At 48.8% G+C, this 23,284-nt stretch overlaps 1 protein-coding gene across 2 annotated transcripts in view; it reads left to right on the top strand.

The window, feature by feature from the left end:
* The window catches only part of Nos1 (nitric oxide synthase 1), a 129,728-nt gene that overhangs the window by 25,135 nt on the left and 81,309 nt on the right, over window positions 1–23,284 (top strand). The window contains exons 2-3 of one of the 2 annotated variants that reach the window (XM_008847449.1): window positions 846–1,946; window positions 14,410–14,536. In XM_008847449.1, coding sequence (XP_008845671.1) covers window positions 1,237–1,946; window positions 14,410–14,536 — 837 coding nt within the window. In that variant the 5' untranslated portion in view covers window positions 846–1,236. Of the gene's footprint in view, window positions 1–839; window positions 1,947–14,409; window positions 14,537–23,284 lie in introns of those variants that run through there. The other variant, XM_017801765.1, reaches the window with a different exon arrangement.

Below are 23,284 nucleotides of genomic sequence, written 5' to 3' on the forward strand. Positions count from 1 at the left end.
CAAGTTTGGGTTCCAGGTCTAGGGAGGGGTCACTGTGAACATCAAAGGAAAAAAAATGTTAAGAGAGGAAATATTCAGTACTTGGAGATTTTTCTTCTTCAATCAATAGATACTGGTTGAGCATCTATCTACTGAGCTAACCCTGGTGGTTCAAAGTCCATCTTTGTAATGTTTCCCCATAGGGGTTTTTTGGATGGTCTGTGAGGAACAAATGTTTTCCAAAGTTTTGTGTAGACCGATCTCTTTGGTATGGAGAGTGTTTATAATATGGCTAGATGTCTGTTTTTAAACTTGCCAAGCTAACGATGAACGAAATGATCATCATGATCTATCAGAATCCTCCATCCATAGACAGTGGTATCTACCTCAGTCCAGCAGGTTTGTTTCAGGGGTCTCTGGAGTGGGAAGCCCAGAGATAGGTGCCAGGGGAAACTCTGAGCTGTGAACAGATGTTTGTAAAAACCCAGGGCACTAAGAACCAGGCCACAAGTCAGAGAGGTGGTTCTTGAGGTAGAAATGATAAGAGAAGTCTGAGCGTCCTTATGGTTGGGTTTCTGGAGCTGACTGGCTGGCCTCTGGCCTCTGGGGGTGAGGAGGAAGCCTTTGGTGTCTGAGGGCTTTGATCATAAAAATGAAACCAGGTAGTCGTGGTTAATTAGAATGGTGGGTGGACCCTGGAGGAAGAAGAGCTGTGCTTCCCAGTTGGTATCAGAATCCAAGCGTCCTGTGGCTCTGCTGTCTGCCGACCATGTTTTCCATCCTGACTTTGAAGGTGGTATTAGGTACCACCCCCTTTCAATCTCTTTTCTCTCCTCCTCATTCGCTCTCTTGTTCCTTCTCTCCAGCTATGAAAGTCCTAGATCACAACTGCATCTAACAAGCTAGTGACCAAGATGCTCGCAGAATAGACCCTGTGCCCACCTGTCACTTCTAGACACTGCTACCAGACAGTGTGTCCCAGTCTGTCCGGGACACATCCCAGCGCTTCTTCTGACGTCTGCCTGGTCAAGCTTCACTTCCTTAGGGAGCAAGGAGGGAGGCGGGGACACACGGAATCATGCCACCCAAGGCTGAATGGCAATGAGCAGGTGACGCCAAGTTGACGTCAAAGACAGACGACAGAAGCCTCTGCAGCCGGCTCTTCTTCCAGAGTAACCCAAGCTCAGCTCCTCTGTAGAAACCATCTTGACTTGCTACATTTGAGGTCTTCGGACAGGACTCCGGGACACAGACACCATGGAAGAGCACACATTTGGGGTTAAGCAGATCCAACCCAACGTCATTTCTGTCCGTCTCTTCAAGCGCAAAGTCGGGGGTCTGGGCTTCCTGGTGAAGGAACGGGTCAGCAAGCCACCCGTGATCATCTCCGACCTGATTCGAGGAGGTGCTGCAGAGCAGAGCGGCCTCATCCAGGCTGGGGACATCATTCTTGCAGTCAATGGGCGACCCCTGGTAGACCTTAGCTATGACAGCGCCCTGGAGGTACTCAGGGGCATCGCCTCTGAGACCCATGTGGTCCTCATTCTGAGGGGCCCCGAGGGCTTCACCACACACCTAGAGACTACTTTCACTGGAGATGGGACTCCCAAGACCATCCGGGTAACCCAGCCCCTCGGGCCCCCTGCCAAAGCTGTTGATCTGTCCCAGCAACCTTCAGCCAGCAAAGAGCAGCCATTAGCAGTGGACAGGGCTGCAGGTGCTGGCAACGGGCCTCAGCACACCCACAGCCATGGGCAGGAAGCTGGCTTGCTCTCCCACGCCAATGGCCTGGCTATTGACCCTACCGTGAAGAATGCCAAAGCTGGCCTCCAGGGCAGCGGTGAACACAATGAACTTCTCAGAGAGATAGAGCCCGTGCTGAGCCTCCTCAATAGTGGGGACAAAGTGGTCAACAGAGGAGGACCCAGCAAGGCGGAGACAAAAGACACAGGCGTCCAGGTGGACAGGTAAACTCCACAAGTGTGCATGTGTGTGGTTGTATGTGTGTCTGTGCATGCATGTGGAGACTTAGGCTGGCAGCCCAGAGCCTGCCTGCACTAGCTCACCTGCCCACCCACCCTTTATCTTCCCCCTGAACATTCCAGTCACAAAAGGTGAATGGACCTAAGATACAACTCTTGTCATGATCCCCTGAGTCATTAACTGTGGTACAGGACAGGTTTCCTCCCATCTGTATCCCTGGGCAGTCTCCAGGTGTGCCACATCTCCTCTTGGAAGAGTTCACATGAGACACACTGGGGTCCGGGGATGTGGAGCGGCATTTGCAAATGTTGGCCAGTGAGAGCGAGGCATGCGCCAGCTCACTTGGGTATGCAGCTTGTGCAGTGGTCCTAGGAAGAGAACAGGGAAGAGCAGAGCCCTGAGCCCCCTTCTGCTTTCTCCTCTCCACAACCAGCTGGAGACAAGGAAAATCCCCAAGGAAGTGGAAAGGATCCCCCGAATTGGTCCTGATGCCTCTAAACCACAGTCGTGTTAGAACTGTATGGACCTGAGGGCAGAGCTTGGACTGGGTACTGGCACCTCTTGTTTGACAAACAGTACTTTTTGAGTCTCAGGGAGAAGGCATCTAACAGCTCTGTAGGTGATGCCGGCTCCTCCAGAGGGGAGATGAGCAGCTGGTCCTGGCAGTTAAAGAGTGGTGGGTCCTGAGAGGTGGGAATTCACTTTGCCCTTTCCACTCTCAGACTTTCTACATCCACCCTATCCTGCCAAGATGGGGCTGGGCACACCCAGAGGGAGGCTCACAGATGGAGACACCCAGAATCCAAAGCAATGTCCCAAGCCTCCTTATAAAACCCTAAATGTCTAAGGAGTGCTTAGAGGGGTTCAGGAAGCCCCAGGAACTGGGACTGAAGTCATTCTCCCCAACCCTGCACACATTCACAACACTCATAAAACGTGCTGTGCACCAGGTGCTGTTCTGAACTCTGGGGCTGTGAGGTTCTGTCTTAACTGGTGTGGATGACATCTCCTGCCCCCCAACAGTATCTGGCCCTGAACTATATCCAATATTTTATATGCTTAACCACAATACACAGCTGGATTTTGGGCCATGCATGTGAGAACCCCTGCATTCTACTCCAGGAATACCTGCACTTCTCTGAACTCCATGTGATATGGGTACTGCCCCAGAGGAGCCACAGTTGGATACTAGATGCTCCACAGCACAAAGCTAATTTGACGCTTTCCTCCAGCCAACACCCAGGGATGCAAAGATGTAATACAGAATACTGCTGTGGCATGGTTTCTGAGTCTGAAGGGCTTTAATGGAAGCCCCAAACTCCATCCACAGAAGCCTCTCTTACTTTTGTTTCTTCAAGGAGGAGGGGCAGGTAGTTTGATGAGGGATCCTGCCCCACCCCCACCCCCACACACCTATTTTTCAAACTCAGGGACTCCCTTCCATCATGATCCTTCTGACCACCCATCTCCACCTTGCATGCGCTTGAGAGGCTTCACCAAAAATCACAGATAAGGTGAAATTTGGGAAAAAGCACCCAGGAAGATGCAGAGCCCAGGGAAGCCACCCAGGGGAAGGTTCTAAGGATGAATGACATTTCTTGATACATTTTCCCTAGCTGAGCACCCCACCTATATGTTCATAAACATTTTTAAAACACCCCCCTTACTAAGCAGATGCTAACTTGTAGCTGATGTAGCCTGCCCACACTTGACATGTTTATACATTTTGTGTCCTAACTGTAAAATAAGGGAGTGTGTCAAATAACTTCTAGGGAAAGAGCCAGAAATTGAACATATCAGTGCTGGGGGGCGGGGGGACCTCAACCAACAGGTCAGAGGTGTGTGCCTGAACCTGGAACTGGTGCCCACAGCATAAAATATAGAAAGATGGGTGGTGTGGCTTGGGTGACACAATTTTCCGAAATGAACAACCCTCAATGAAAGGATGGGTCACTCTGTCTTCGCCTAGTGCACCTGGTTCTGTGGATGCACGGAGAGAAAATTAAAGTCAGGGTTGTGATCTTGAGAGCTTCAGCCTGCTTTTTATCAACCTGCAAGGTCACGTGGTCACGGATAACTTTGTCCTTGGGTGGACGCCTCCCTAACATCGCAGGTATTTCTCACCCCATGGCACCTCCTTCCTTCTGTGATGGAGTGCCCCTGAGAATCAGTGTCAGGAACCAGAAGCCCAAAGTCAGCATACCCTTGGAGGTCACTCTGGGGCTGGCTGGCATCCTGGGAACCGTTGGAGCACAGGGCTATGGGATTCTTCTTCCCAGACACCTCCCAGACACACTCCATTTTAAGGTGACAGTTCACACTGGAGGCTGGATGAATGGTCACCAGCAGGGCCATCTAAGAGAGAATGACGTGCAGAGTTCACACCCAGGACACACTCGCCAGCCCATGGCTGCCCATCTCCACCCTATCACCCTTCTTTTCCTCCTGAGGTGAACTTAGCTTCCTGCTCCATCATTGGGGTTTGGGGGCAACTGTGATCTGCTACTCTAGAAAGACCACCCCGCCCCTCCCCCCGGAGGCAGTGAGGAAGGAAGGCGGTAAACTTTCAGCACCTTCTGCATTCAAGAGCAGTCACTTTAAAATGCCGAATGTTGGAGGAATCGAGGTTGCCCAGCTTGCTGCCCTGAGGCACAGTTCTAAGAAGGCCAAGGTCCCTGGTTCATCATCCATCTGGAACAGCCAGTCAGCCTCACCCTGCCATCTTACAACACCCCCACGTAAACCCTTGCAAGGCACTTGGTCAGTTCCAAATCACCTCCTTCAGAGGCTGTACAAACATTGCTCCAGAAATAGGACACGTGGCTTTAGCCCACTTTTCTAAATGAACAAACCGAGGCTCAGAGGGGTAAAGCCACTTAGCCAGGGTCACACAGCCCCAATGCCAGAGTGCTGCTATCCTAATTGTAACCCCCAAGTCTCTCAGTAAGTGTCTACACTTAAAGGGAAATCAGACTAGGAAGTGCGGCTGAGGCACAGCAGTTGATTTTAACCCAAGAGAAGCAGCTTAATTGGGCAAGAGAGCAGTAAGGGGAGGGGAATGTATCTCTCTTTGACAAGCCTGAGCTGTATAACTGTGCTGTTGAATTGACTTCTACTGACTGCTCCCAGGGATGCTGGTCCCATGCTACAGTCCATATGTCAATTCCTGCTCACAGTGTCCCATCTTCCTGAAGAGGAACATGGGGCTCAGAGAGGTTCCAACACTTACCACAGGCCTCACAGCTAGCAAGCTACCAAACTCGGGCTCAGGCCCAAGCCTGTGCTCCTGACCTCTGCTGCCGCCCACAGTGTACTTGGCACCTGGACATTGAGTTTCTAAAGCCAACAGAATGTTTTCTCTGAGTCTAATGGGGAAACTGAGGCCCTAGAGTTCCTCTGGACTGGGGTAACTAACACAGGTCGAGGTGACCAAGACCTGGTCAAGACAGGTAGGAGGGGTCTCTCGGAGTTAGGGAAGGGCCTCTCTCAGGGATTTTGTGAACTTCTCAGACATCATCTTGAACAAGCACGGGAGAGAAGGTGGTGGTGGGAGCCAACACCCCAGGCTCGCTCCTCCTACAGCAGGGCATGCATCTAACCCTGCTTAGCTGACTAGAACCCTCACCATCAGAAATGCCTTCAGAGGGGTTAGAAAGGTGGCTCAGTGGATAAAGCGCTTGCTGCACAAGCTTAGGACCTGAGTTCAGATCCCCAGCACCCACATCAAAAGCTAGGTGCAGGTGGCCATGCCTATAATCCCAGCACCAGAGAGTCAGAGACAGGAGGACCCCTAGCGCTTAGCCTAATTGGAGAGTTCTAGAACAATGAGAGACCCTTGCTCAACAAATAAGGCCTGACATTGGCCTTTGATGTCTACATGCACATGTACATACCTGCACATACATGTGTATGCATATGCACACAGAGTGGCCTGCAGGACTGACTCAGAGGGTGCCTGAGTCTATACCCAGGCTGCATGTGCTGCACACAGCTCTGAGTAGTTCCTCCATGAACGGAGCTAGAGACAGTAACTTTGCCTTCACTGTAGCCCAGAGCAGCAGCATCATGGCCCCCTCAGCAAACACGCATGTCTTCCCCCAGGCATCCCTCCCCAGGCATCGCCCCACCTTGTCCCTTCTGTCTTTGTCATGAGGGCACCCAGCGCTTCATCTCAGGGACAAGCTATGGAAGAATTCACATATTCACTCCTCAAAATGGAACGTCCTCAGTGGGCTTCTCGAGGTCTCCCAGGCAGTGCATGAGCATCATGCAATGCTGTGCTCCAGTGCTGGGGACTCGCTGAGGAAGCGCTCCCTCCTTAAGTCAGATTAAAAGCATGAAATGAAGAAACAGCCGCTTGCAGTCATCGCAGGATGACTCATGCCAGGAAGGAAATAGAACAGTGGTTTGTGAGAAAGTGGCTCTGAGTTCAGGAGAGCATTAGATCAGAGATGGGGAAGGTCAGAGGCACCAAGCAGGTGAAAAGCAGGGGACAGTGTTCCTGGCCAAGAGCAGAGCAGGAGGAAATGTCCTTAGGCAGGGACCAGAGTGAGGGGTTCAAAAGGGTGAAGGAAGGGCTGGGCGGCTGGAGTGTGGCCATTGGGCAGAGAGGTCTAGATAGTGAGGTCAGACATGTGGGCGGGGCCATCTACAATCCAACCACTATCATTCCTGCCCGGTATCTGTATCTGCTGCTATAGCTGTTGTGACAAACTTCCCCAAATTCAGTGGCTTCAAACAAGATACCCTTGTGCTGCCAGCTCAGGAGACAAAAGTTGGAAGTAAGTGTCGCCAGGCTGGAATCAACCAGGATGTCAGTTGGGCTGCAGGATGTATTTTGGAGGAAACAGAGGATCTCTCTGGCCATTCCCAGCCTTACCAACTGTATCCTTTGCAAACTAGAGAATGCCCCTCCCCCGACATCCCCATTCTCAAGGCAGAAGCTTAGCATTTGTTCCCATGGTCACTGTCATGTCACTGTCTTCTGTAGTCAGATCACTCTCTACCTCTCATAAAATGACAATGACACACTCAGATAATCTAAGACAAGCTCCCATCTCAAGATCTTTAAACTTCCCACCACATCTTTGAAGACTATTTTTCCATGTAAGTTAACTGTATTAGTCTATTTTCTGTTACTATAACAAAATATTTGAGGCTGGATGCTTTATATAGAAAACAGGTTATAGCGAGTGTTGTGGTGCACACATTTAATCCCAGTACTTGGGAAGCAGAGTCAGGTGGATCTCTGAGTTTGAAGCCAGCCTAGTCTACCTAGCAAGTTCCAGGCCAGCTAGTGCTACATGGTGAGACCTTTCTTTTCTTTATCTCATAGTTCTGGAAGATCCAGGGCATAGTGGCTAGAATTGACTCAGATCTGATGAGGACCTTACAGAAATGGTATGTGTTGGGGCATGGGGGTGCAGAGACCAGGGAGCCAGAGTGAGGTGCAGGGCCAGGCTTGATCTTTTTATAACTCTGTTGTGAGAATTACCTCAGAGTACCATGAGAACTGCCTTAGTCCAGGTTGAGGACCTGGTCACCTCCCACTAGGCCCTGGGCCCTCCAAAAGGTTGCACTGCCTCTTAACATTCCCACACTGAGAATGGACCTCTGACTTGTGCTCCCTGAGGGACACCCCAGCCATATCAGACCCCAGCAGTAAAACGTGTGGATTCAGAGAATAGGGCAAGAGCTCTTGGGGACCAGTCTTCAGCCTCCCACTCAACCCTCTGATCTGACTTCCTCCTTTATTTTTGAGGCATGGTCTCTTGCTGAACCTGGAGCTCATCAATTTGCCAAGAAGGCTGGCTAGTGAGCTCCAGAGACCCCCTGCCTCTGCCTCCCCAGCACTGGGATCCCAGGCGTGCAACACCACACCTTGCTTTCTATGTGAGTGCTGGGGGTTGGACTCAAGCCCTTTACCAACTGAGCCATCTCCTAAACCTCACTTTTTTTCAAGTATTTCTGACTCATATGTTGAACCCAGAGATATAGAACCCACAGATACTGAGAGTGAGTGCACTGTATGTCAGTAGAACTGTTAATGCAGTCCATATCCAAATGAGGTGGCCAGGGGTGGGCGTTGGGACAGGGCAGTGGGGTCTCTCAGGTCCTCCAACATCCAAACCCACCCACCCCCAGTTTTTTACTGGTCCCCACCCTGCAAGTGTAGGATCTTAGCATCCTGTAGGACCAATGGGGGATATTTAGCGTTCCCTTGGTGACTGAGCCCCGGGGCCCCAACTCCCTTCCCAGTTGCATGTTTCTTTATAGAATTCCTGCTCCCAAAAGCAGATCGTGTAGCCCAGAATGGTGGTCCATGCCTGTCTGTCTCAACCTCCCAGGAAGCTGAGGCAGAAAGATCACAGGTTTGAGGCCAGCCTGGACTACATGAGACCCTCTCTCAAAAAATAAAAGTCTCTCTAATGCTTATTGCCCTAATGAAATCAAATAGTGGTAGGGAAGAGGGGTTGTCCAAGACCCCACACCCTGACTCACAGCTACGGAGACTTTTTGCATCGGGACCCAGTGTCTGTGCCCTGTGGAAGCAGTGACTGAAGGCTGATAGAGGGAAAGGATGATGGACTGGGCTATCTGGGAAAAGCTGAGGCAGGCTCCCTGCCAAGGCCAGCTGCAGCTCCGCAGCGTCCTTGTCTGGTAGCTGCCTCCACGTCCCCAAGCCTGGCACACAGGCCTGGCCCAACTGCTCTCCATCAGGCCCTCAAAGTTGGCCAGTGGTCAGCTAGCAACAAGCTTTGTAAGGAGTCAGACCCAGGACACCTGCATCTTCTGTGCAATGGAATGGTGGGGGCGGGGTCCTCATTCTCTAAGACCCTCAGCTGGGAACCTGACCGAGGCTTTGTAAAGCTCAGCAGTACCACTCCATAGCTGGCTTGGGCTATTGTCCAGCTGGGGAGATGGAACCAGATAGTTGTCTCTGGCAAGAAAGGGTGGGCCAAGCATAGTGGCCCATACGTTAGTTCTGACACTCAGGAGGCAAAGGCAGGCAAATCTCTGTGAGTTCAAGGCCAGCCTGGTCTACATAGTGAGTTCCAGGTCAGCTTGGACTACATAGTGAGACCCTGTCTAAAACAAAACAATACAAAGGGTAAAAAAGGCTTACAGAGCCCACAGATGGTCTTATGGGGAGACAACCTTATAAGGCAGTTGGGGGGCTAGAGGAAGGAAGTAGGTGGGAAGGGGGTGTTTCTAACCAGGATGAAACCTCACTGGCTACTTTGAGGGTCCAAGCACAGAGCTACCAGGAAATGGGCCTCACAGCCTGTCCATGAACCACTAGTGTTCTAGACCACATGGATTCCAGGGTCCCCCAGACCCACTATGGGAACTCCCTGAGGAGGGCCTGGACTAGGGAATTTGAATTTGGCTAGACCCATATGCATTCGGAAGTTTGAGAACCCCCCAAAGTGTCTTTGTGATATCTCTGGGGACACTGCCTTTAGGGAGAGGTGACTTTCCCAGAAAGATAGGGACATCCAAGAAGTGGTGGGTTGGGCATCACTTAGTGAAAGCAAGTTGTTCAATCTCATCTGGAACCAAGGTACTCTCAAAACAGTGAGTTATCTCCACAGGTCTACAGTGGGCAAGCTCTAGGGCTAGGAGGGACTGGGGCACAGGAGGCAGGGATGCTGGGCCACACCTATGCCAGCACATCTCATCAGGGGCGTTCAGTTGCAGTGTCCACAAACATCTTTGACTGTCATCATTTGGGCTGGGCACTGTTATGGGATTCAGGGGGAGGGGGTATAGAAGCCAGACAGGAAGCTCAGCATTGCACAAGGCCTGGGAAAGATCACACTCAAAATGCCCACAGTTGAGACTGAGACAGTCTCGGCTAAACAAAGATCACTCCAAGCGGATGAATGGCCGGGGACTCATGAGTGATGGTGAAAGGGATTCACCAGTCCCTCCTTCCCAGAAGTAGAAACACACACACACACACACACACACACACACACACACACACACACCAAGCACAGGCATCTGTGGGTTTCCAGTGACTTTTTTTAAATGAGGAAATAGTTAAACCATTACCAAATTTGGTGTCAGTGCACTGACCTCATTGTCCAGCATTTAAATTTAAAGCTCTGGGGCCCAGTAGATGGCTCAGTGGGTAAAGGCACTTGTTGCCAAGCCTGAGGACCTGAGTTTGATCCCTTGGGGCCCACATGATGGAAGGAGAACCAACTCACAGGTTGTCCTCTGACCTCCACACATGCACAGTAGCACACATTGTGTGCTATTTATATAAATAAGTAAAATGTAATTTAAAATTTTATATTGAATAAATTTAATATTGAATAATTTAATATTCAGTATTCATGAGTGTTTGGTCTGGCCAAATACATCCCCCCAGGGTCCCTGCATAAGGGAACAGTTGGGACAAGAGCAGGAAGCAGGCACCGCTTCAGCAAACTTCTGTTGACTGTGTGACCGGGACAAGTGGCCTGATATCTCTGGAGTGCAGCTCCCTTCATTGTTAAGGAACATCTACATAGTCTGTGTCTTGTTTGTACCAGATATGTGCAGATATGTACCAGATATACGCAGATATGTGCAGCTATGTGGAGACATGAGCTGGGGAAGATGAGAACCTGATCACATTTACTTAGGATTTTACTTCTGAATGTCAAGAGCCATGTACCAAGTGCCCAGTGTTCATGTGTGGCTAGTGGCAGACATGAAAAGTGTCCATCATGGCCAGCCATTCCTATAGGACTGGAATGACCTCTGGCATGTGTGATGAGGCCGTGAGCAAAGGGACAGGTAGGAAGGGCCACTAACAAGTGCCCTCAGCAGTGCAACAGAAGCATGTCCTCCCTGGACTGTCACCTGTGCTGTCCTTAACCCTCATATGAGGAAGAACAGGTTAAGGCAGGCTGAGGCTGCTTTCACATCCAGAGGTGCATGGCTGGTAATAAGCAAAGCCAAGAGCTGGCCTGAGTTTTGCCTGGTCCTCACTCTGGAGGCCGTGAGCCCACCACAGGGCAGCAGACACTATGGGATGCCCTGGGAACAGTCACATGGCAGCCACATGCAGACGCAGTCCCTCAGACCTGATTCTCACAGACAGTGGGGGATCTGATTTCCTGAATTTGCACCTAAGTACATAGAAACCAGACAGCTCACCCTGAGCATTCCCAGGGCTCCATATTTAAAGTACCTTCTCTGTGCCTCACACACAGCTCTAAAATAAGTGTGTTAGTAAAACACCCCAAATGCATTATTTAAACAAAGGTGTTCATGGCTCAAAAAAAAATGAATGATGCTAAACTTGCAACGTCACACAAGACGATCCATTTCCAAGTTTCCTAGGTAATAGACTCATAAATGCTGGGTTTCTCACTCTGTAACCTGTGACTGAGAATAAATACCCTGATTTGTCTTCCATGTGTGCATCTGTGCGTGTGTGTGTGTGTGTGTGTGTGTGTGTGTGTGTGTGTGTGTGTTTAACACAGAAGGAGCTAAGCTAGCAAGCATCAGTCAGACCTGGCTTTGAATCCCAGCTGTGCTCCATGCTGTGGGGCTCTAGGGAGCATGCATCACCTCTCTGGGCTCCATTTCTCATCTGAAAATCAGAGCTCTGGATGGCTTGTAAGATGAGGTGAAATAACTTCTGTGTAAGTACCTGGTACATTACAGATGTCCCCAAATGCATTAACCTCCTCCCTTGTCTGCTGAGGCCCCATTTGTGGTCACATGATACCACCAGCTCAGGCATTCCAGAGCTGAAATGGAGGTGAGTGACATTTGCAACAGCTCTCTACAGACAGTTCTCTTGTTAATTGCCTCACAGGTAATCCGTTGACTTGGGAAACACCGGCCATCAAGAGCCACTCCAGGGATGTTTGGGTGACATTTTAAAGAGTGAAACAGAATGTTCCCTCTGATTGATGCAAACCTCTCGTAGAGGAAGAACAGACATGGCTGCAGCTAGGCCACAGGGACTGGGAGAAACCCAGCCAGGGGAGGTCAGGCTGGCCTGGCTGCAGTGAGCAGGGGGACCACTCTGGACTGTGCACTCAGAACTGCCCCTCCCCAGCTCCTGCTTCATCCCAAATTATTATCCATGCAGAATGTGGGACTGAGGAGTCCCCAAACATGAGAAGGTAACACAGAGGGCTAGACACGAGAAGCCTGCATGCCTGGGCCTCCGTACTGAGATAGGACACACAGCAAGCTTCATGGCCTGAAGCTGGGGACCTGGTGTGTCAGGAAGGGGCAACAGCAATTGGATGGAGCAACAACAGAGACAGGGAAGCAGGAGGGCAGCCCTCAGGAAGAGAAAGACAAAAATCATGAAGCCTCAGCTTCCTCATACAATGATGATTATGATGGTGGTGGTAGTGGTGGGAATGAAGATGATGATGATGGTCATGGCAAAGAGGGGGATGAAGATGGTGATGGTGATGATGATAGTGATGATGAAGATAACTGTTATACTGGTAATGATAATGGTGATGATGATGGTGATAATGAGGATGATAGTTATGATGGTGATGATAATGTTGGTGATGATGGTAGGGATCTGATAATGAAGGTGGAGGTGGTGGAGGTGATGGTGATGATGGTGGTCATGATAGTAGTTATGATAGTGGTGATGTGATGGTGATTATGATGATGGTGATGGTGGTGATCATGATGCTTATGATAGTGGTGGTGGTGATGATGGTGGTGGTGATGGTGCTGATGGTGCTGATGATGGTGATGGTAATGATGATGGTGATGGTGGTGATGATGGTGATGAGTATGATGTGACAAAGGTCACAATGATGACAGTGAGAGTGCCTGTGGTAGTAGCAATGGTGCTGATGATGAGGATATATTGGATAATGATGGTGATTAGATGAAGGTACTGAGAGCCTCTACTGCAAAGTGGATGTGAACAGCAGGAAGATGTGGCTTTACGACTCACCATTTGTGACCTTGTTCACTGCCTTAGTTTACTTTTCCCATTGCTGTGATAAAACACTCTGACAAAAGCAAGAAATGAAGGGAGGGAAGGAGGGAGGGACGGGGGAAGGAGGGAGGGAGAGAGGGAGGGAGGGAGTGAGAGATTGTAGAACAAAGAAGTCTGCATTGTTGAATGAATGAATTCATGAGGTTTATAAGAAAACTATGAATTAACAGGAGCTTGAGGCAGCTGATCACATCACATCCACAACTGAGAGGGATGAATGCTGGTGCTCAGCTCACTTTCTCATTTTGCGTGCTTCAGGGTCACCCGCCCAGGGAGTGCCCCCTCACATAGTCACAATGGGTCGTCTCACACCAATTAAACTAATCAAGCTAATTTTCCACAGATTACAGATTCTTCTGAGTGTACAAATACTAACCATCACAGCCCCTTCTCTTTCTTACCTACATCAGCTATAAACATGGGGTTAATCCTCATCCCTACCCTATGGGAATGTCTCAAGGGTTAAGTGAGTGAAAACGCATGCACGTAAAGTGGCTGGTGAGATGGCTCAGTTGGTACAGTGCTTGACACTCAAGCATGGGGACTTGAATTTGATCTCCAGAATCCATGTGAAAAAAAAAAAAATGTGGTCCATGTATGAAATCCCAGCATGGGGATATGGAGATGGGAGGGTCCTGGGGCTTCCTGGCCAGCAGTCTAGCGAAATTGATGCTCTACAGATCAGTGAGACCCATAAAACATGGTGAACAGCTCCTGAGGAACAACACCTGAGACTGATCTCTGGTTTCCACTTGTACATGTGTACTCACAAACCATATGTACGGTGCCTGGCACATAGAAAGAACGTGCTTAATAAGCACTAGCTGTCACTGTGAATGGTATTACTGTTTGCTTGCTTGTTTGTTTGTTTGCATCTTTTTGAGACAGGGTCTCCCTGTAGCCCCAGCTAGCCTAGAACACCCTATGTAGCAGGCTGGCCTCAGTCTCACAGAGATCCACCTGCTTCTGCCTCCCAAGTACTGGGATTAATGGCGTGAGACAGCACTCCCAGTTAGTGTTACTGTTTTTGTTACTGTGTCCCCTGAGCTGGTGCTTTTGAAAGGAAGCCCACAGGCTTGATCAGGGTCAAAAATAACTCTTAGTCCTAGCCTGCAGGGCCTGGATCCCTCACACCTCCTGTATTTCCCGTCACTCACTGTCCTGGGTGTTTATGTGCCACAGTACCTACAGTTCCACTGGAAGGTGGGACTCTGGGCTCCCAGACCAGGGAAGCAGGGAAGGGGAGGAGTGAGTGAAGTCTGGGCAGTGGATGCTGAAGCCTCAGCCAGGAAGCTTTGTGCATGAGCCTGGGGCTGCCTCCGCCAAGGCCCTGGGGATGCTTATGAAGACACACAAGCTCATGGGCTCTACAGAGAGGCCTGTGTGTGTGCCAGGGTTCTATACAGACACAGGACTCTTGGATCAAAGCTGAAGCCTTCTCACCTGACCACCTTGTCTTTCAGAGACCCCGATGGCAAGCCATACAAAGCTCTGCCCCTGGGTGGGGAGAATGACAGAGTCTTCAACGACCTGTGGGGGAAGGGCAACGTGCCCGTCATCCTCAACAACCCGTATTCAGAGAAGGAGCAGGTAGGTGAGCACTGGTCGTGCACCCAGCTTCCTGCATCACCTGAGGATGAGGATGAGAGAGGGGATGGAAATGTGAAACCCCAGAGCCATGGCCCGAGAGCTCAGGAATCAAGAGGGCTGTGCCCAGGATGACAGTTTGGCATGGGCAGTGTTCGCACCTGTTTGTAAGCTTGCCATTTTGCAAACTTTAAGTCTGTCTCTACCAGGAAAGGAATCTGTTTCTGTGTTCCAAGACATCAAAAGTGCATGCGGACACCTTTATTGCTTTTTTAAAGACCTATTTATTTTTATTTTATGTGTATAAGTGTTTTGCCTGCATGTATGTATATGCACCATGTAGGTACAACACCCTTGGAGGCCAGAAGAGGGAGTCAGATTCCCTAGAACTGGAGTTTCAGGTGGTTGTGAGCCACCTGATGTGGACGCTGGGGACTGAACCAGGTTCTCTGCAAGAATAGCCAGTGTTCTTAACCACTGAACTGGCTCCTAATGTTTGTTTTTCTTTCCCATAATTCCAACCAGTTTTCCCCCCAGAAACCCACAATATTAGCCATTTTATCTGTTCTAGTGTCTTAGGTATAAACAGAAAAAAAGATACATATTCTTTTCATACTTCTGTATAAATGACAACATGTTTGTACCTTGCTTTTTCATATATTAATATATCTAGGAGAGAAATCCTAGTGAGCAGGTAAAAGGAGACCTGGTTATTTTCACAGCTGTATAATATTCTACTCTGTGACTATATTTATTGAGCAAGTCCTTCATAGCAGACTCTTAGGCTGTTGCTATTGTGTGTGGCTTTGTGCATATGAGCGTACTTATCAGGAGAAGAAATTCCTAGAAGTGTTAGAGTTGAGTCAAAGGTCATTTACATTCACAACCAGCAGCCGCAGCCATCTTACCTACTAAGCAGGAGCCTGTTTCCCCACAGCCCCACCAGCTCCATCTGTTACCAAATACTTCCGCTCTTGCCAGTTTGCCAGCGTGTGGGATAGATGAGTCCCCATCCTTTTCCAAGAGTGGCTCAGTCTGGCTGGAGATCAGCAGCCTGCTTCTCTCTTGCCTAGGCAGCTGACAGACCAAAGTGTCTGTGTCCCACCTGTCACCCACACCCCCGGAAGCAGCAGTGGGGTGACCCACAGGAGGTCTGGAAGAGGGGAGCCCTGCCTCCTCTTCTCTGAACCAGGGCTCCAAGACTTTCTGCAGGGCTTCAGGGGAGGGTGGTGCTGACCAGAGCAGAGGTAGTTATTTTCCTTGGCTGTAGGTAGCTGGCCAGGAAGAAGGGGACGTTGGGAATTCCATGGTCCCACTGGCTGACTCTCCCGCTGACAGAGACACCTGGTACTGTTTGTGGGCGAGCATAATTGTAAGGTCTCATTAAAGTGTCCTCAAAAATCAAGGCCACATTGGAACTGGGTGGGGCTCAGTAGTCCAGCATGTGCTTAGCAAACACAAGGCACTGGGTCGGTCCATCCTAGGCAAAACAAAACAAGAAAATCATGACTATACTGGTGTATTGGGGAACTCTTCTTCATGAATGATGGAATGAATTGTTAGGATTTTTTTTTAAATTCCTGTGTGTGTGTGTGTGTGTGTGTGTGTGTGTGTGTGTGTGTGTGTGTACTGAGCCTGGAACCTGGAACCCAGGGCTTTGTACACACTAGACAAGTGTCATACCACTGAGCTACATCCCTAGCCCTTAGTGTTTTGAGACAGCGCCTTGCCGCATATCCAGACTGGCCTTGGACTTGAAAACCTCTGGCTTATACCTCCCAAGTGCTGGGATTATAGGTGTGTCCCAATGCACTGGCTTATAGCATCTTTCTTAATTGAAAATGAGGCTGTGTGGCCACACCACTAACCCAACACAAAGAAAACCTTAGAAGGTGACAGCCCCTGGATCCAGACTTAGTTAGACAGGATTGGTCAGGTATACCATCTCTTAGCCAGGAGATAGCTCATATTTTGAATTTATGATCACTGCTTCAAATTTATACACAAAAACATTGGCAACTCATGTTTAAAAAAAACATTCACCTCTGACCATATGTGAGCCTATTTTCTTAGGGGACAGCAGTCTGCATGGGTTCAACATGGGCTGCCCCCTTACACAGGACCTGGCTCTCTACTTTGCCACAATTCTTACCATTCCCTACTGTCACCCTCCCATGAAGACCAAGTGCCCATTGTCATTTATTAGACTACTATATTTATTATAATATGTTGCTCTTGGTCTCATTAGTACAGTTAGGAAAGACAGAAAATCCCTTTGCATCCATGTTTTTTGTTTTGTCTGGTCTGGTCTGGTACTGGGGATGACCCAGGGTATCACACATGCTAGGCAAGTGCTCTACCACTGAGCTATATTTCATTCTTTTTAAAAAAAAAATGAGACAAGTTCTCACTAATTTATCATCAACTGAGCTGACTTTCAATTTTCTCTGTAGCCTAGGCATTCCTTCACCTTTTCATCCTCCTGCATCAGCCACTCAAGTAGCCAGCCATGTGCTTATTATAAAAGCAGGTAGACTTGACCAATAGGCTCCGATGTGTCAAGAAAGTTGAGAAAGATTCTATTTTTTGTCAAAATGAAGAATATTCTTATGTGCTTAATATGCTACCAGATGCAGTGTTTGGAAATTGTCTGGCCTGCTTTTTGCTGGGTCTGCTGATTTTCCATTTGAGTTTGTAACTCTCAGTTGGTGGGAGCCTTTGAGTTTGGGGTATGGAGAAGAAGCAAAGGTGTCCTTGTCCTCTCCAGAAACACACCAAAAGAAGCACCCTGGAAGTCACAGCACAAGCTGGGGCCACTTCCTGTCCTGCTGCCCACCATGTTTAAGTTGGAAACTTGGCATGGTGGCCTTGACTTCAAGCCAGACAATTAGACTCAGTACTGAGAACATAGCAGTGGCAATTCAAGGAGGGACTGTGGGCTTATCTGGAAGCAAGGAGGTAGAGAGGTCAGCAAGTGGTGCTGAGCACTGGTCCACATGCCCCCATGCAAATCCTGTTACCCCAAAGAAGGGGAATGCTGGCACTCTACAGGTCCAGTAAGATGAGTAAGCAGTTTTGCCTGGAGGGCTCTGACCTGGAGACCAGTAATAGAGGGCTCTAGACTACTCTACCCCTTACTGTCATACCCTCAGCCTACTTCATGACCCAAAGACATTGGAAACCATCCTCCTCATCTTCCCAGCTCCACCGACTTCAAAACATTCTCCAGAAGTCCTTCAGAAATGGAACTGAAGGGGACCCGGGCATGGTGAGGCAGACCTGTGATCCCAGCATGCAGGAGGCCATGGCAGGAGGATTGTGAGTTCAAGGCTAGCCTGGGCTACAAACTGAGACCCTGTCTCAAAAAGGGGGGGATGGTACTTAAGGGGGCTTAAGGATATAATTCAAGTGGTAGAGTATACCCAGCATGCACATGGTTCTGTGTTCAATCCCCAGAACACACACAGAGAGAGAGAGAGAGAGAGAGAGAGAGAGACAGAGACAGAGACAGAGACAGAGACAGAGATACAGAGAGACAGAAACAGAGAAAGAGAGACAGAGAAAGACAGAAAGACAGAGAGACAGACACATGGGGACCTGAAAGGACCTTGAGACCTAGGCACAGGGTCCATTTGAGCCCAGCTCCAGAGACAAGCAGCCCTGCTACCATGCCGATGTCTCCATCTCCATGGGCTTCAGACACGTTCCCCAGGCTGAGCAAATGAACAGCGAACTCTCCTCCTGCTATTTGGATGACTCTCCTGTGCTCTGCCTCTCCAGCTGCTCAAAGCCATCTCACCCGATGCTCCTAAAACCAGCTTCCTTCTCCCCCACCACAGCCCGCTTTTGTAAGCATCCTCCCCACACATCAGCATCGTTCCCCACACAAAGAGGGACCTCATGCCTGCTTCCCTGAGTCAGGCAGACTGCTGATGACGGAGGAGCAGCTGTTTGCATCACCCCTTTCCTAGGACTGGGCAAAAGTGAACAGAGTATTAATGAAGCAAGGAGGATGCAGGAGAGACATGAGAAAAAACCTCCTGATTCGGAACATTGTTCATTTGCTTAAGGAAAATGAGCCACTCACTTCGGCCCCCAACGGAGTCCTTGCATTCTGGAGGCTCTTGTTTGTCTAAATTTAGAGAGTCAAGCGTTAGAGAGTCAAGCGTAGAGGTACCATCTCCTAAATTAGGCTTGGAAAGCTGAGCTGTTCACTTCTGTGCAGTGGTGGTTTCTCCAGTTGGCAGTCTTGGGCAGCTGTGAGCAGGGAGGGCCGGTGAGACACTAGTTTCTTAAAGTTTGCTTTGAACTGCATCTTTTCCATCCCTGTACAAACTGCATCTGGCCCAGGATGGCAGACACAGTGAGTTACTTCCTCTATCATCAAAACCTGTATGCATAGAATCAGGGGCAGAAGCAAAGTGTCTTTCCTGTCTTTGAGAGCCTCACAGTCAAGTGCAAAAAGACAGTCATGTCCCCTGTGTAATGAGTGCTCAAACAGTGCTGTGAGAAACACACGTGGCACAGCAGATGCCATGGAGGGTTTTCCCCAGGAGATGACATTGGACCTGGGTTTTGAAGATCAAGTAGGAGTTTTCCCAGCACAAAGTAGAGAAAGCTTTTCTGCTGAAACACAGGGTGGAGGCTCATGGGCTGTGGTTCTTTTTTCTGAGGCTCTTGACTGGATCTCTGCCATTGTCTTTCAAGCTGAGACACCACCCTAAAGTCCTCCTACAATCTTATCTTCTGTCAAATGTTTCCATAGATAAATAACAGGAGAGACTGCTGATTTCCTGCTCCCTGTGTTTGTTACTTTTCTGTCCACTGTGACAGGACTCCTGACAGAGGCAGCCTTAGGAAGGTGAGGTTCATTTAGACTGCTGCCCATCATGGCAGGAAGACATAGAACTACACCATATTGACTGTGGCGGTGGGAGGATGAGGCTGCTTACTCACCTCCTGACAGACGAGAGAACCGAACTAGGACAGAACGTAGGCAAGGCTATAACCTCAATGCCTGTCACCCAGTGATTCACTTCCTCCAGCCAGGCTCCACCTCCCAAAGATTTCACAGCCTCTCAAAACAGTTCCTCTGACTGAGGACCAAATACTCAGATGTGAGCCTGAGGGGAACATCCCTTCAACTCTATCACCTTACCCTGTCCAGGGACAGACATCAGCTGTCAGGGTCTAATGAAGCAATCATGTAACCCACATTGGGCATGCATGGGGAAGGGTTCTGGCGGAATTCTCCTGGGCCTCTCTCCCAGCCCCTGCTGCCCTGGCCATGTCTCCAGCCTCCTGCTGGCTGAGGTGATCAGATAGTCACTCAGGCAACCTTTCTTGCAGTTCCCTTCCCACTCCTCATTGGGAGTGGGCATTTCCTCACCCCAGGGACCCAGGACTTCCTGTCTGCTTTGGAAATGTCACAATCCATTGTGAACTTTCCTGTATTTCCAAGCGAATGCCAACCCTTCACCCTCTGGAGGGTTCTGAATTACGAGACAAGCGAGGACAGGCTTATGAACTCTGATTTTCCCAGTCTGCAAGGATCCAAAGTCTGAGCTGGGACTGGCTCTGCTGAACAGCAGGACAGCAGCCCTGATGGACCTGGGTACATGTAAGCAGCCACTCTGCCTCCCAGCCAGCTCTCTGCACCCACAAGAGACCTCTGTAGGCCCTGACTCACACTCATTAAAGATGTCAGGATAAAAATAACAGCCATGGGGTAACACTATTGCCATGAGGACTCATGGCTATTAGAACCCCAGATTCCCTCACCACAGTGTAGCAGCCAAGAGTGCTGAGATGAGGCCTTGGTAGCCTGTCTTAACAGTGACCTCCAGCAGATGACTAGCTGACACAATGCTGAGACTCCCCTTCTTTACAGGACTTCATAGGCTCCTGGAGGTCATCCACAAAATAGTGGGATAGTCCCTGAAACAATGGCACCAACAGCAACTGTGCCTGGTGCTTACTGAGCAATATCAGTGCTGTGCTAAGTACTTTAAGACTGCCATCTCTATCCATCTCCAGTCCCACCCAGTGGTATATAATCAGCACCCTGTATGTATCAGTTCTGTACCCACTGATTTGCTCAGACACAGATCAGAAATATTCGCAAAACTGTGTCTATACTAAACATGTGTAGACTTTTTCCATGATCCCTTACATGATACAGTATAACTACTATTTGCATAATATTTCCATTGTGTTAGGTACTATAAGTCATCTAAAGAATGACAAAGTATGCAGGGGGCTGGGCTGGCAAGATGGCTCAGTGACTAAAAGTACTTGCACTGCAAGCATGAGACTCTGAGTTCAAATCCCCAGCACCCACGTAAAAAGCTGGGTGTGTCTGTGTGTGCCTGTAACCCCAGCATCGGGTGTGGAGACAAGCAGATTCAGAGAGCTCACTGGCCAGCCATCCTAGGTGCAATAGTGAGCTTCTAGTTCAATGAGAGACCCTGCCTCGAGGCAATAAAGCAGAGAATGGGGAGAGGGAGGGAGGGAGGAAGGGAGAGAGAGAGAGCACAGAAAAAGGTGTGCATAGATTCTGTGCCAACTCTATGACATTTTACATTGGACTTGCACATCCTGGTGGTTTCCCATCTGAAAGGCATTTGGAGAACCAATTGTCCATGGAACAAAGGGAAGACTGTGCTATTAAATGTCCCTATTTTACAGGTGAAGAAACTGAGGCATGGAGGTTTAGGGTCTCAGTGGGGATAATATAGTCAGTAAGTGCTGGAGATGGGATTCAAACCTAGGTCTCATGGTCTCAGAGCTTGCTGTTAACTAGACAAGCCTCATGTGGAATATGCTCAGAAAATAAGTTCAATGTCTCTTTATGGTAAAATCCCTGAAAACACTAGGGACAGAATTACATAGAATTACCTAAGTGCAAGAATGGAGGATGCTCCAAACCTATAGACAACAGCACTGTAAATGGGGGAAAACTAAAAGCGTTTCCTCTAAAATCAGGAAAAGTGGAGCTGGGGAGATGGTTCAGTGGGTAAAAGTACTTGCCACAAAGACTGATGACCAAATTTGATCCCCAGAACTGACATGATGGAAGAAAAGAACTGACTCCCAAAGTTGTCCCTTGACCTCCAAATGAGTGCTGTGATATGAACGTATACACATGCGTGCACACACACACACACACACACACACACACACACACACACACAGAGTAAATAAATAAAATGTAATTTAAAATTAAACAAGAAACAAGACAAGGCCGCCCACCGTTGTCTCTGTTCTTGTTTAATATGCTGTTGGAAGTCTTAGCTAGTACAGCAGGGTGCTGCCTGAGCAAAAACAGCCTGACTCTTAGCACACATTAAAACCAAGAGTGAGGCTGGGTGTGATGCTACACACCTTTAATCCCAGCATCTGGGAGGCAGAGACAGGTGACTCTCTGCAAGAAGGGCCAGCCTTGTCTACATAGGAAGTTCCAGGCCTGCTGGGACTACAGGGTGACCCTGTTTCAAAAAGAGAAAAAAGCGTGGGGCCCAATCTGAGAACCTGTTCCTTCAGGTTTCCCCTGGAACTGTGCTCTCAAACAAAGACTTTGCTTGCTCCTTATTAACAGTCTACACAGCATGAACTCTGGAAGGAAAAGAGGAGCCTGTCTTATTAGCAGATCTTCCCTGTCTGTCCCCAACTGACCCCGTACAGCATAAGAAGCCACAAACAGAAGTTATCAACCTAATCCCACCTGGTGCTTGCCACATAAATGGGATAATTTGTTGCTTCCAATGACTGCTGTTTTCAGCACTTGATACTTTCAGTACACACACACACACACACACGTACACACACATGCACACGCACACACATACACACTCTACTATATTATTCTGGGTCACCAGGGCAAGGAAAGGTCATGAGGGATTAAAGTTATCTGTTTAGGTTACAAGAGGAACCCAAGTCTATAGGCTCATCTACAGATAGATGAGCTGAGGTGGTGCCCCAAAAGTCATTCTCACAAGCTAGAGCAATATGACAAGAGAAAGAAAAATGACACAAATAGGAAAGAAAGAAGTCAAGGTATCTGAGTTAACAGATGACAGAATCATACGCTTTAAAAAACCTGAAAGACTCCATTAGAAAACTCTTAGAGCTGATAAGCACTTTAAGTAAAGTGGCAGGACACAAAATCAACATACAAAGATCAGTAGCTTTTCTATTTATCAATAATGAATTTTCCGAGAAAGAACTCAGGTGAAAAGAATCCCATTCACAATAACCTCAATTTTTAAAGGCCCTAGGAATAAACAATGTGTTGTTATTGTTCTTTTTTAATAACATGAAGCAGAGGGATTAAGATGCACTATCCCATTTTACTCAAGATCCTTGTGACCCAGGAGCAGAAAGTGACTGCCCAGCAAACATTACAGGCTGCATCTCTCTCTCCCCTATCACCATCCTATCTGTCATTTACATTCCCGACATGTGTCTCCCAAGGACCAGTCTCCAGAAATAAAGGGAGAAGTTAACAGGTCTGCAGTGCCAAGTAGGAATTTAAAAACCTATGCACTGAGCCCAGCTATGTCACCTGTGATTTGTTCATTTTGAAACAGACATTTTGTCTCTCAGACACTCTGTCTCTTCTTTCATCAGAGGGGATGAAACGGGCTGACCTAGTCTGGGCACCAAATAAGCATTTATCAGAGATGACTCAAAAACAAATGAAACTAACTGTGGTTTGTGTTTCATCAAATATTTACCTTGACTTCTAGAATC

This window comes from Nannospalax galili, unplaced genomic scaffold, assembly GCF_000622305.1.
Source record: "Nannospalax galili isolate Female #2095 unplaced genomic scaffold, S.galili_v1.0 scaffold120, whole genome shotgun sequence".
Taxonomy (NCBI): Eukaryota; Metazoa; Chordata; class Mammalia; order Rodentia; family Spalacidae; genus Nannospalax; species Nannospalax galili.